At 41.6% G+C, this 13,663-nt stretch overlaps 1 protein-coding gene across 4 annotated transcripts in view; it reads left to right on the forward strand.

The window, feature by feature from the left end:
- Positions 1 to 13,663, forward strand: part of KIAA0319 — a 36,940-nt gene continuing 23,277 nt past the window's right edge. Inside the window, exons 1-2 of one of the 4 annotated variants that reach the window (XM_081873365.1) lie at positions 1 to 491; positions 10,346 to 10,511. In XM_081873365.1, the coding sequence (XP_081729491.1) occupies positions 10,457 to 10,511 (55 nt within the window). In that variant the 5' untranslated portion in view covers positions 1 to 491; positions 10,346 to 10,456. Of the gene's footprint in view, positions 492 to 10,345; positions 10,512 to 13,048; positions 13,181 to 13,663 lie in introns of those variants that run through there. The other 3 variants (XM_081873366.1, XM_081873368.1, XM_081873367.1) reach the window with 3 other exon arrangements.

The raw sequence follows: 13,663 nt of genomic DNA on the forward strand, positions 1-13,663 counted from the left end.
CGCTTTAGTGGCTGGGAAGGAGGAAGGGAGACCGAGCGTTCGCTGTGCCTGTTTTTTTTGTTTTGCTTTGGACAAGAGCATGAAAAAGACTTGCAGGCATCGATCGCCTAGGCTTTGCTAGCTTGGCCTAATGGTACGCACACCCACTTCCAATTTTTATTGCCCTTGGTTACAAAATAATAATAGTAATAATAATAATAATAATTAATAAATCCTGCAACAGCTCCTGCTCCGTCCTGTAAATCTTCGGGAAGACAACGAGGAGGAGCAGATGGGGCGCTGAAGGATGCAGCCGTACCCTGCCGAAGCATCAGCTGCTGTCCCTGGCGCCGCCCGATCTCTCTCTCTTTCCTAGCCCCACCCCCTCCTCGCTTCGTCTCGAACCGCCAGGTAAGAAAATCTGAGCTCCCCGCCCGCTTGCATCGTAGGTCGGTGCTGGCGACTTTGTGTCGCATGCAAAGGGAAGCCCTCGCAAGCCGTTTCTGCTTTCAGTAAGTGGGGTGTGGTGGAAAGGGGGTGCGGGGTTGGTCCAGCAGTCGCTGGAAGATGCATTTGCTTCTATTTCTCGATTTTGCTCTGGCCCTGGTTTTTTGTCTTGCACACAGCCAGCCTCTGCTCCCAGCAAGGTGAGATCCCCGTAAGCATTTTGCAAAGGGGAAAGTCAAATATGTTTCATCTCTCTCTCTTTCCTCCCCCCCCGCCCCGCTTTCCGCCGCTGCAACAAAAACAAAAAACCGTGGTCGTCTCCAGGGGAAATGCATTTCTTCCTTTTAGTGCCTAGCAAATTTGCAAAGAGGCTTTCTCTGCAGCTTCCTCGCCGTGACAGAGCGCTTGTGCATCCGTCACTGGGGAAAAAACCCTGAAGGTAGATATTGTCTGCCTTTTGCATTCATCTTGCAACAAGGAGTCAGATGCATGTCTGCCGGGCTATGTTTTCACATCGCTGTGTGTGGGAACCTCTCCGCCGCCTGCTGCTGAGCAACTAGACGAAGTTGATGGAAAGAGCAGCAATGGCTGGTTGCATCAAGTGATGGGGGACATCTCATAAAAATATCTTTTGCAAGGCATAATAGTGGCTTCTATAAAACAATCACTTGCATGTTCCAAGTTACTTACAACCTTTTGGCTAAGAGAAACCAGAGGCAAATGATTTTTGTTTGCTTGTATGGGATGTACTCATCCAATTTTGCACCAGATAAGACAAATGCTTCAAAATGTTTGTGAGAAGCACAGATCAGGGTGATAAGAATTCAGTACTGGCAATATCCCATTTAAAGATGAAACGGAATAGACAAATATAGCGAAACATAATGTGCATGTTTACTTGGGACAGCTGCATGTGCCGGTGACACTTAATGGACTGCTAGGACTACATGGTTCCCACAAGCAATACTTAAATTTTTTATTTTGTTTTGTATTGCTCATGTTTGAAATTGGAATGGCAAAAATAGATGCGCCTGGTGAAAACGTGTTTTCAATTTAAAATGGATCTTTTCCGGTGTCCATAACACATCCAACAGCTCTTGCAAGTGTTGCCCCCCAGAGACTACAAAGCACTGTTTTGCCTGAAGCAGGAGTTCCTATCCCTGCTGTCTGTACATATAGGTGGCCATGTTTATAAAGCAGGGAACATCTTTCTGTTAGCCTCCCAATGCCCCCCAAGCACCGGCAGGAACCATGGAACGCCTTGCAGTTCCTTCTTCACTTAAAAATTAAGAAGGCAATAACATTTGGTAGCAGATGTCCTTCCAATATCACTAGGTCCATCTACGCCCAATAGCCAGCCTACAAATTTGGCGGGAGCATACCATAAAAGTAGGGGGGCAGTTTATTCTTATGTACACATTAATGTTTTACTTGTATTAATGAAGGCTATATTAATAATGATAATGATCATAATTGCTGGTACCTGCGCAGGCCCTGCAGCAGTGTCAGGCCAGGCTGGAGGTGAACTATTTCTAGGTGTGCCAGAACGCAAAAGGAAGATGTCCTGCTGACCTGACCTTCATTCTTCACCTCATTGTTCTTCACCGCCTTCCTTGGCAGTCTGTTTCACTGTTGAACAGCAAATGTTCTTCCTGACGTGGTTTCCAGGCTCCTTCTCATCCAGGCAGTGACTAGGCCCAAACCTGCTTAGCTTCAGCAAAGATTGTTGCATCAATGTGCCTTCAAACCACACCCTTGGTCTAGATTTTGTTGTGGTCCAGCATTGCTTAGGGTGAAATAATAATAATAATAATAATAATAATAATAATAATAATAATAATAATTTATTATTTGTACCCCGCCCATCTGGCTGGGTTTCCCCAGCCACTCTGGGCGGCTTCCATAAAAACCAGAAATACACTAAAATATCACAGATTAAAAACTTCCCTGAAGCATAAATCTCCTTTAGATCAATGGAATTAAGGGGTAATTAAGCTTTCCCTGAATACAGAGATCTTTAAACCCCAGGAGTAGCTTTATAAGCTCTGGCAATTTCATACTAACAACTGTTAAGTGCTTTTCTCAAGAAGACACATGCGTAGCATGGTCATTAAGAGAGAATTATCTTCGTGGCTTGGCAATTTCAAGTTGCTTTCACACACACACCCCTTAAGAAACATACATGGACTTTTACTTCCGGAGGCGGCGCAAACGGTAATGGCTGCCCTCTTCTAACTGGGAGAGGGTAGCTCCGCTGAAAACGGGTCGTCCGCTACGGCGAAGCGGAGACCCACATCGGAAAACCGCAGGCGGCAGAAGCCTGCGGTCTTGGGACCCGGCGGGCGCCAGGAGCTGCCCCCAAAACGTTGAAGGAACCCCGTAAGGGGCTCCGGATCGCGGAGGGGGTAGCGGCGCTGAGGGTCGTTCTGCAATCAACGGAGCGAAGCCGCGTAGCTGTTGCCGGTGAGCACTGACCTTTCTTCTTGGAATTTTTGTTTCGGAAAGCAACAACCCGTGAGTAATAATAGACTTTGTACAATTTGGAACTTTAAAGCACTGAATTCGGCTGAAAGCGGAGTGACGAAAAACAGGAAGTCCGTCTTCCGCTCTCATTGAACATCAAAGCAAAGAGCTGGAGGAGTGGAGGTAAAGAGAGATCTTTTAACCTAACTGATCTGAGCACCCATTGAACTTTATTTTAAGTGGAATAAGGACTCTAAGTGTTGGACTTCATGCTTTTTAGCTGTATGGTGATACCTTTCTTCTATTGGAGCTACATTTTAAGTAAAAAACCCAGGTGCTGGAGCTGCCTGAGTAACTGAGCTGTCAGTTTGCAGTTGGCAGACTTGGACACTTTGAATCTGAACTTTGAAACAATCTGAGAGAGTTTGAACTTGTTACTTTGAAGCATTTGGATTACCAGCATGCACTATTTGAAACACTGTTGCTGCTAAATATTAAACTCTAACTCTGCTGGAATTTTTTTACTGAAGGTCCCTGGATTCTGAAATTTGACTTTATTAATTTTACTGGAACTGATCTCTTCCCTAGAAACATTTTAAACTCCCCCTAGAGGATTTGGGACTTACAGCAGTGACTTTTATTTCACTTTCCTTTTCCCGGCCCTCTGTTTGACTGTTACCATCTGGGCCGTTGCTTTCTCATGGGAACAACTCAGCCTGACCTTGACTTTTAGATAACTTTGGAATGAGTGGCGCAAGAAGGAGAGGAAGAGCTAGACAAACAACTTTGACATCTTTAACCGCAGCCTCACAGACACGTAGATCATCTGTGCCTACTTTGCCTTCTGAGGAAGAAGCTGCTTCTCTGCCACGGGCAGGGGAGGGAGAAACTGAGGAATTACAACTGGAAGATATGGCCTCAGGGGCAAGCACCTCTATTTTAGAGAGAATCTTTGAAAAATTGGAATCTCTGGACAAGAAAGTGGAATCTTTGGATAAAAAGGCCGATGAGCAAACATATAAAATTGACCAGAACACAGAATGTTTAAATAGATTAACTGGACAAGTAGCACAGAACACACAAGCAATTGGAGAATTGAAGGAGGCTGCAGGAGAAAATCGGAAATTGGCTGAGGAGACCAGCTAAAAACTTGAAAATTTAGAACAAGAGGTAAGACCACTCTGCAAACAAGTAGGTGAACACCAGATTTATCTTTCTATGATAGAACTGCGGAACAGGGAGACCAACTTAAGGATAAGGGCAATACCAGAAGTGGAAGAAGGCAACTTAGCTGAGTTTCTGACTAAAGAATTTTCCAAATTTTGGAACTTAGAGGAAAAGGACTTTAAAATTGTATCAGCTTTTAGACTTGGAAGACTTATAAAGAAAGAGAAGCCCAGAGACTGTTTGATAATACTGAGGTCAAAGGAGGAAAGGGACAAGATTCTGGGCCTACACTACGGAAAGTCACTGGACATTTCGGACAAAAGAATTGAGATTTACAGGGACATTCCTAAACAACTGTTGGATCTTAGATCTAACTATTTGGAGCTGACAAGATTGTTAAGGAACAATTCAATCATCTTTAGGTGGGAATTCCCCCAAGGATTATCTTTTGCCTTTAGAGGGAAGAAGATTAAAATCAGAACATTGGAAGACAGAGATAAATTTTTGAACGCATACGGAGAGGACCTTCACAAAGGAATTGATCTACTTCCAGGGCCTGAAACACCAGAGGCACCTGCACCCTTGGATCCAGAAGATCCAGTGAATAAGGTACCACCCCTTGAAAAATAACCAGATTTATTCAGGATGTCTCTGCAACTCTTGAGTTGGAACATTAATGGTTGTAACATTCCGGAAAAAAGGAGGAAATTTTTTCACATATTAAAAAAAGAACAATTGGACATTATTTGCTTACAAGAAACACATGTGACTAGGCTCCATAGAAAAGTGATAATAAATAAAAGACTCGGTCAAGAATTTATATCTTCGGACAGAGTAAAGAAGCGAGGGGTGGTGATATATGCAAAAGAGAGCCTGTCACCTAAATTTTTATTTAAAGATGAACATGGAAGAATTCTAGCAATTGAGATACAACATCAAGGAGAAAAGATTTTAATATTAGGAATCTATGCACCAAATGATGGAAAATCGGAATTTTACAAGAAGTTGCATGAGATTATGCTGGATTATCTGGACTATAACAACATCATTATGATGGGAGATATGAATGGGGTCGTATCGACTAACATGGATAAGTCACAAAACCAAAATGTTACAAAAGACGGCAGACTACCAAAGACCTTTTTTGAAATGACAGACAATATGGACTGGATTGACATTTGGAGGACCAAGAACCCCCTGGGAAGAGAGGGAACATTCTTCTCTGAAGCCCAACTGACTTGGACAAGAATCGACCAAATATGGATAACTAGAGGTCTGGCACCCAAGGTTAGAAAAGTGGAAATCTGCCCAAAGACCTGCTCCGACCATAATGCATTGAAGATGGACATGACACTACTGCCAACCGGTTCCTTTAGATGGAAGATGAATGACAATTTGTTCAGAGATCAGGAGATTATTAAGAAGGCCCAAAAAGCTTTGAAGGATTACTTTGAGATAAATATGAACACTACGGTGGAAAAAAGAACTATCTGGGACGCAAGCAAAGCTGTGATGAGGGGGTTCTTGATACAACAGAACGCTGTAAAGAAAAGAACACAAAATGGAAGGAAAGACAAGATCCTACAGAAAATCAAAGAACTGGAGAAGAAGTTAAGATCTAACCCGAAGTCACAGCCGATTCTGAGAGAAATTAAACTTCACCAAGCACAATATTCTAAATTGATAAACCAGGAGATAGAGTGGAAGATCAAACTAATGAAACAAAAAACTTTTGAATCGGCAAATAAATGTGGGAAACTGCTAGCTTGGCAGTTGAAGAAGAGACAAAAACTAAACACAGTCACAAATCTAGAAATTGAAGGAAGAAACATTCAGAACCCCGCGGAGATTAGAAAGTGCTTCCAGAGATATTTCAAAAAATTATATACTCAAGGGCCGCAAGACGAGGTTGAAATTAAACAATTTTTGGAAAGAAATGGATTAACAAAGTTGTCACAAAAAAACAGAACAATCCTGAATAATAAAATAACACGACAAGAGATTGAACAAGCCATTCAGAACATGCAATTGGGCAAATCTCCAGGGCCAGACGGTTTGACCTCCAAGTATTACAAGACATTAAAAGACTACTTGATCCAACCAATGATGGAGGTCTGCAACGAAATTATGGAGGGGAAGAGGGCGCCGGAATCGTGGAAGGAAGCTTTTATCACATTGATACCAAAACTGGAAACTGAAAAGACACAACTTAAGAACTACCGTCCCATCTCCCTTTTAAATGTGGATTACAAAATATTTGCAGATGTTTTGGCAAGCAGATTTAAAAGAGTTTTAAATGAGGTAATCCATAAAGACCAAGCAGGCTTTCTTCCAGGTAGACACATGTTTGCTAATACAAGGAACATTATTGACATTTTGGAACTTTTGCAAACAGACATAAACACAAAAGCAGTGCTAATTTTTATAGATGCGGAGAAGGCCTTTGATAATATTTCTTGGAAATTTATGAAGGGAAATTTAAAAGAAATGGGAGTGGGACGGGGGTTTGAGAACGGGATTGACGCAATATATTCAGAACAAAAGGCCAAATTGATAGTTAACAATGTGGTTACAGAAGAGTTCAAAATTGAAAAAGGAACACGACAAGGCTGCCCGATTTCCCCTCTGTTATTTATTTCGGTTCTGGAGGTGCTCTTGAACATGATCAGAGGGGACCGGTTGGTGGAAGGGATTCAGGTCGGAGCGAAACAATACAAACTTAAAGCTTTTGCAGATGACCTAGTTTTGACCCTGCAGGAGCCAGAATCTAGTACGAAAAGAGTATTACAACTGATTCAGGACTTTGGTCGGGTGGCGGGATTTAAATTAAATAAACAGAAAACTAAGGTGTTGGGAAAAAAATTGACAGATACAGAGTCAGAACGGTTTCAGAGAGAAACAGAACTAACTGTGGTTAAAAAAGTAAAGTACCTAGGGGTAAATATAACAGCAAAAAATCTGAGTCTATTTAAGGATAATTATGAAAAATGTTGGTCTGAAATTAAGAGAGACTTGGACAGTTGGACAAAACTGAAGCTTTCTTTGTTAGGCTGAATTGCTGCTATTAAGATGAATGTATTGCCAAAAATGTTGTTTTTGTTTCAAACACTACAGATTGTGGACAAGACGGAGTGCTTCCGGAAGTGGCAGAAAGATATTTCTAAATTTGTCTGGCAGGGCAAAAAGCCCAGAATTAAGTTTAAGATATTAACTGATGCGAAAGAAAGAGGGGGCTTTGCCCTGCCAGACTTAAAGCTGTACTATGAAGCCGCAGCTTTCTGCTGGCTAAAAGACTGGCTACTTCTCGAGGACACTGACGTACTGGATTTGGAAGGTTTCAACAATGCTTTTGGTTGGCATGCATACTTATGGTACGACAAAGTTAAGATCAATAAGGCCTTTAAGAACCATATTGTTAGGAAAGCAGTATTTAATGTCTGGACAAAATACAAAGACTTATTGGAAAACAAGACTCTGAGGTGGCTTTCGCCTCTGGAAGCTAAGGCCCGAAAAAGACCCAATATGGAGGCCAAATGGCCAAAATATTGGGAAATATTAGAAAAAGATGGAGACAATTGGAAATTGCAGAGTTTGGAGAAAATGAAGGATAAAGTGCGAGACTGGTTACATTACGCTCGGATTAAAGAAGTTTTTAAAAATGACAAAAAGTTAGGGTTCCAGGTGGAGAAATCGAAATTAGAAACAGAATTGTTAGAACCAAAGACTAAGGTACTATCTAGAATGTATAACTTGCTGTTAAAATGGAATACACAAAACGAAATGGTTAAATCGGCTATGATAAAGTGGGCACAGGACATTGGGCATAACATCATGTTTGAGGACTGGGAAAGGTTATGGACCACTGGGTTGAACTTCACCGCTTGTAATGCTCTGAAGGAAAATGTAATGAAAATGATATATAGATGGTACATGACCCCAGTTAAACTGGCCAAAATATACCATTCGTCTGATAATAAATGTTGGAAATGTAAAGAAAATGAAGGAACATTCTTTCACCTCTGGTGGACATGCCCTAGGGTGAAGGCCTTCTGGGAAATGATATATAATGAACTGAAAAAGGTATTTAAGTATACCTTCACTAAGAAACCAGAGGCCTTCCTCCTGGGTATTGTCGGCCAGAAGGTGTTAAAGAAGGATCGAACATTTTTTATGTATGCAACAACGGCAGCAAGGATACTCATTGCTAAAAACTGGAAAATTCAAGATCTTCCCACACTGGAAGAGTGGCAGATGCAGCTGATGGACTATATGCAACTGGCCGAGATGACTGGCAGAATCCGAGACCTGGGAGAAGAGAGGATTGAAGAAGATTGGAAGAAATTTAAGATGTATTTACAAAAACATTGTAATTTGGTTGAAAGTTAAGAAGGATGCTAGATTATAAAAAATTGGCCACCACTAAACTAGATTTGAATTCAATGATAAGTGAGATTAAAGAAAATATAAATTTTTTGGAGAATTGCTAGATTATATTTAAATGAGTGGATACAAGACCGTAAACAAGTTGATAATTTGCTTGGAAAAACGTTTTACGATGAAAATGGGAGCGGGAGACGTGAGGGAGTCCAAAGAATTGATGAAACCACGTTGTGTTGGAAGTAAGATTGTTTATTATTTGTGTATTTGTATTCAAAAACTTTAATAAATATTTATAAAAAAAAAGAAACATACATGGACTTTTATCAGGAAATAAGCAACCAGCGTAGATTTTCACTGTAATGTAGCTTTTGTAAATATGGAAAAGTCTGGTTCCTGTTGTCCTCAGAAATAATGAGATAAGATGGGATTTTACTATTTCTCTACACTTGGAACTTCTTGTTAAGTGTGTATCAGATTTGGAGTCAACTCCTCCGAAATGGGGCATAACATAAACATTCAAATAAAGAAAAGTGCTACCAATGGATTTTGGCAATTTTTGTGTCTTGGGGCTCCTATTAATGGTGTCTGACCTTTGATCAGCTGTCTGTTACTACACAGATTAAGATACCCTTGGAAAAGCATTTAAAACTGGATGGCTTCAGAAGTGTAAGTTATTTCAAACCAGGTCTATTTCTACTGGCCTTGTGTGTCACAATATAGCATAAATTTCCTTTTAATAATGGCATTTTAATATCTTGCCGGAGCAATTACACTGCTCATTGGCTCCTAGCATGATTGGTTCTTGAAACTGTATAACCTTTCAAAACCTCTCGTCTTTAGAGCTCCCTCGCTATTCAAGGCGACTTCAGCAATTGTTAACGCAGGCATTTGACTAGGCAGCTGTCATATCTGCTTAATTATTCAGTCTCAAAATGACCTTTTAAATGAAGCATCTCCCCACCCCCAGTTATTTAGCAACTGAGAATTTGGTGCATATCTTATCAGCATTTAGCTGAGTGGCTTGATGGCTGTTATTTCCCCCTCCCCAAAATAAAAGCTATCAGGATTATTTGCTAGCTGTGCTTTCTGTCGTCATGCTTGCACATCACGATAAGCCAGAGTTGCTGACTTTATCATAATTTATTCTGAAAGAGCAGCAAGCTTCTTCAAAAGAAACAAACCAAGTTGGCTTCCCATGGTTCTGAACCTGAAGTCATGGGGTTTCTCTTTAACCAACCAGTATTGTCAGCCAGCCTTAAACCATGGTAGGGAGTTGTTGTTGTTGTTGTTGTTGTTAGTCTTACAAATCTTGGCTTATAGGAACAGTGGCTTATAGGAACACTGTTCCTTTATAGGAACAGTGGTGGCTGGTAGGATGGAAGGAAGGGAGCCCAGCAGTAGGTGGCGCCAGAACAAATGACAGTTGTAGCCAGCTAATACTCAGCTTCTACACAACCTCCTCCCTGCTGCGTTCTGCAAGGGCAACGGTGTCACTAAGGAGGAGGAGGAAGATGGCAGACAGTTCTACTCCTGAACTAATGTTAAGAAGCTAGGGAAGTGAGGGGAAGGGCGGGGTTTGGGTGAGAACAGAATGAGGTTGGTGTGGCAGTGCTCCATTTGCCCAAATTGTCCATCTTCCCCTGGGTAGGGAGCAACTAAGTAAGATCCCAGATTTGGATGCTGCATCAAGCCAAGATACCGTAATTGTGGCTCCCTGGTTTCTTTCTCTCATTCCCAACAGGGGAAGAAGAGAGTGGGAGTTGTCAGTTCACAGTAAACCATGGTTGGCCAGCAATTTTTCCTAGCCTTTTCTGACTTTTGTCACTGCAGTGAGGTAATGTTTGCACACTATTATTTGCTTGCTAATTAATGTTCATCACAACGTTCTCCTCCCTTTGCTCCCCTGCAGGCTCTCAGCTGGATATTGGACAGAATTGGCAGAAACGAAGGGGTTTTTTTTAATGCAAAGTCTTCAAATTGCTACCTGAAACTGAGGTTGATATTGCCTGTTGAAGGAAGAATGGCTCTTGCGCTAGATCTAGGAGCCTTGTGCTTACTCTTGGGAATTCTAACAGGTAGGGCAAGACTCTTCGTACTCATGCTGTATAAATATAATAAACCATTATTTTGCTTTTGAGGCCAGGAGAGAGAATAACGGTCTGCACACAACCCAGGTTCTCCACTGTGCACAGAACCTCAAAATAATTTCTGACTTGCAAAAGACTCCCAAATGGCTTATGAAGATTGTGATAGAAGTAATAGAAGTATCTTAGTGTCTTAGCACCAGCTGGAGAGTCTAAATGGATGTGCACCGTACAGTATAGACAGGTCACAGTTGCTTGAGCAGTTCAGTCCATACCTCACAGTAAACCATGGTCTGAACCAAGGGTCATTGCTTGTTTTGCTCCCAACAAACATTTGGTAAGCCAAGAAAACCGCTTGGAGGTTTTTTGTACAATCAAGCATTATTTAAATTTTATGAAATTAATAAATTAATAAGAACAAATATTTGCTTCACATCATTGCTCGTTTGTGGCCAAACAACCCATGACTTCTTGGTTCAGACACAGCATTGTCAAAAGTTGTGGTTTTCTGCTCTCTCTCACTTGTGCAGAGGAGTGAAGCATTCACAGGAAACCATTAACTTTGGTTTACCATGATGTGTGCATGCTATCATTGTAAACACTAAGCGGCCTGAATTTCTATTTATTTTAAACCCTTTACAGACCATTTGTGCAGATTGCTTTTGAGGTTTTCCCTTTTTCAGAGCTTTATTTTTATTTGACTCGTTTTTTTCCTTGCTCTCGTTTTGCCTCCCCTCAACTGCTAAATCTCCATCTAGAAACAGTGCTCTACTCTTCCTGAAGCAAATGATTTCCCCCTCCCCTCCAAAGGCTTCCCGTGTTTCAGAGAAGAGGAGGCGGCTGGGCACATCAGTAACATGAAAGTAACCCAGAGATAGAATTAAATCCTATTTATTATGTACAGGAGCTTAAAACCACATATAGCTTAACACTGGAGCCCTGGAATAATTTCTGACTTTTGCTTGGTGAAAGATTTTCATAAGCCCTGCCAAATGTTGCCAGAGTTAGTTAAGCCTTTTTCAGTATGTGGTTAAAAAAATTCTTCCCTCGCCCACACCAGAGGTATAAATCTGTGAGTGATGATCGCGGCTAGTTCAAATTGATCTACAATTGTATGATTTTATGAGTAAGTGGTTTAGGGTTAAAAGTTTGTTTGTTCATACATTGGGAGTATGGGGTGTTAGGGGAGGGGTAGCACCTCTTATGATGGACGCGGGTAGCGCTGTGGTCTAAACCACAGAGCCTAGGGCTCTGTGAAGGTCGGCGGTTCGAAGGTCGGCGAAGATCAGAAGATCAGAAGGTCGGCGGTTCGAATCCCTGCAATGGAGTGAGCTCTCATTGTTTGGTCCCAGCTCCTGCCCACCTAGCAGTTCAAAAGCACATCAAAGTGCAAGTAGATAAATAGGTACCACTCCGGTGGGAAGGTAAACGGCATTTCCGTGTGCTGCTCTGGTTTCCAGAAGTGGCTTAGGCATGCTGGCCACATGACCCGGAAGCTGTCTGCGGACAAACGCCGGCTTCCTTGGCCTATAGAGCGAGATGAACGCGCAACCCCAGAGTCATCCGCGACTGGACCTAACAGTCAGGGGTACCTTTACCTTTTAGCAGGGCTTGTCGCCTGGGCAGCCCAGGGCCTCCACACACACTGCCTAGGCTCCCCCCCCCCCCGGGGAGATCACTTTGGTGCTGTTAACTTCACCCCCGGAGGTGCACTGAAATCTTCAGTATGTTGCTGACGTTTTCCTTTGTGATTGTGGGCCTGTGAATCATTCCACCACCTCTCATACTCTGGGAGCTGCTAACTAGACTTGCAATGTTGATGTCGTGAATGCTCAGTTAAAGTGTTCCTTAGTTTTCTGCCTCCATTCAGTAATCCATTTATTTTGTTTTAAATTTTTGTGTCTTATTCCTAATACTGTACTCTGTCATCTACGTCAGTGATCATCAGCAATTTTCCACCATCAGTTAGTCCTCGACCATTCCCTGGGCTCCATGAAAATTGTTTCTTACACTTGTGTTAGAAGGGCTGTCATTTCGCATTTATATAGTTGCTGCAACTTCACGGACCAAATAATGTAGCTTGACAATGCAATTCTATACGCACCTAGTCAGAAGTAAATCCTGCTGAGTTTATTGGGGCTTGCACCATAAAGTGTACATAGAATTTCAGCCTTGACCACTGAAGTAAAGGCACAGGAAGGTATAGATTTAAAATTTCAGCCAAGTTACAGAACGCTGTCATTACACTGTGAGAATTTTTCTGACGCCTTCGCTTTAACCTGCAATCCTATTACATGCTTACCTCTGAGTAAGCCTCACTGAATTCAGTAGGGTTCACTTTTTGAGTAGACATAGTTTGCCCTGTTACTTTTGTTTGTCATGTGTCTTCTATACTGTTTCCCCTGTTTTTTTTAAAAATGGTTTTTATTTTTTCTAGTGTAGGACATGCTGAGGCCATTTGGAGATAGGGCAAGATATAAATACTTTAGATAAATAATACCGAACAGATTGTCCATGCTTTCCATACCGTCTGTAAAGCTGAAGCCAATTTGACTCACATTGTTGTTAAGGGAATAAACTGGTGCCTGTGTCCTGTTTCTGACAACTTGCTTTCATCCAGTTGTCTCTACCCACAAGGCCTAGAAAACTGCCATTTAAAGGTAATTACAGCTGAGACCTAGATAGATGCATTTAAGTTCATAGTAACAGAGGCAAGCCCAATGCGTATTTTGGATAGAGAGGCCACTTGTATGTGGCTCAAAAAGATTCGGTGGAAGACACTTTTTAATAGATATCTGTTCACTTGCTGCACACATATTGAAAAGGGCGAAGGCTGTGTCAGATGTTCTGCTGACTCACTGACAATGAAATTAAAGTGACTGTGTAAAAATCATGGCATTTGCCATTATGTTTTTATTTTAAGACTGGGATATTAGAGATGCCCCTCTTGCTTGGCTACCCACTCTTGGAGGCAGGATGATGGGCTTGATGGATCTTTAGTCTGATTTGACAGGTCTCTTGTTACATTCACCATTAGGAAACTAATGGGATGAACTTAGCTAGGCGGAGATTTTTTTTTTAAAAAAATAGAAATTAATATAATATAATATAATATAATATAATATAATATAATATAATATAAT

Source organism: Podarcis erhardii (assembly GCF_964252035.2).
Source record: "Podarcis erhardii genome assembly, chromosome: 8".
NCBI lineage: Eukaryota > Metazoa > Chordata > Lepidosauria > Squamata > Lacertidae > Podarcis > Podarcis erhardii.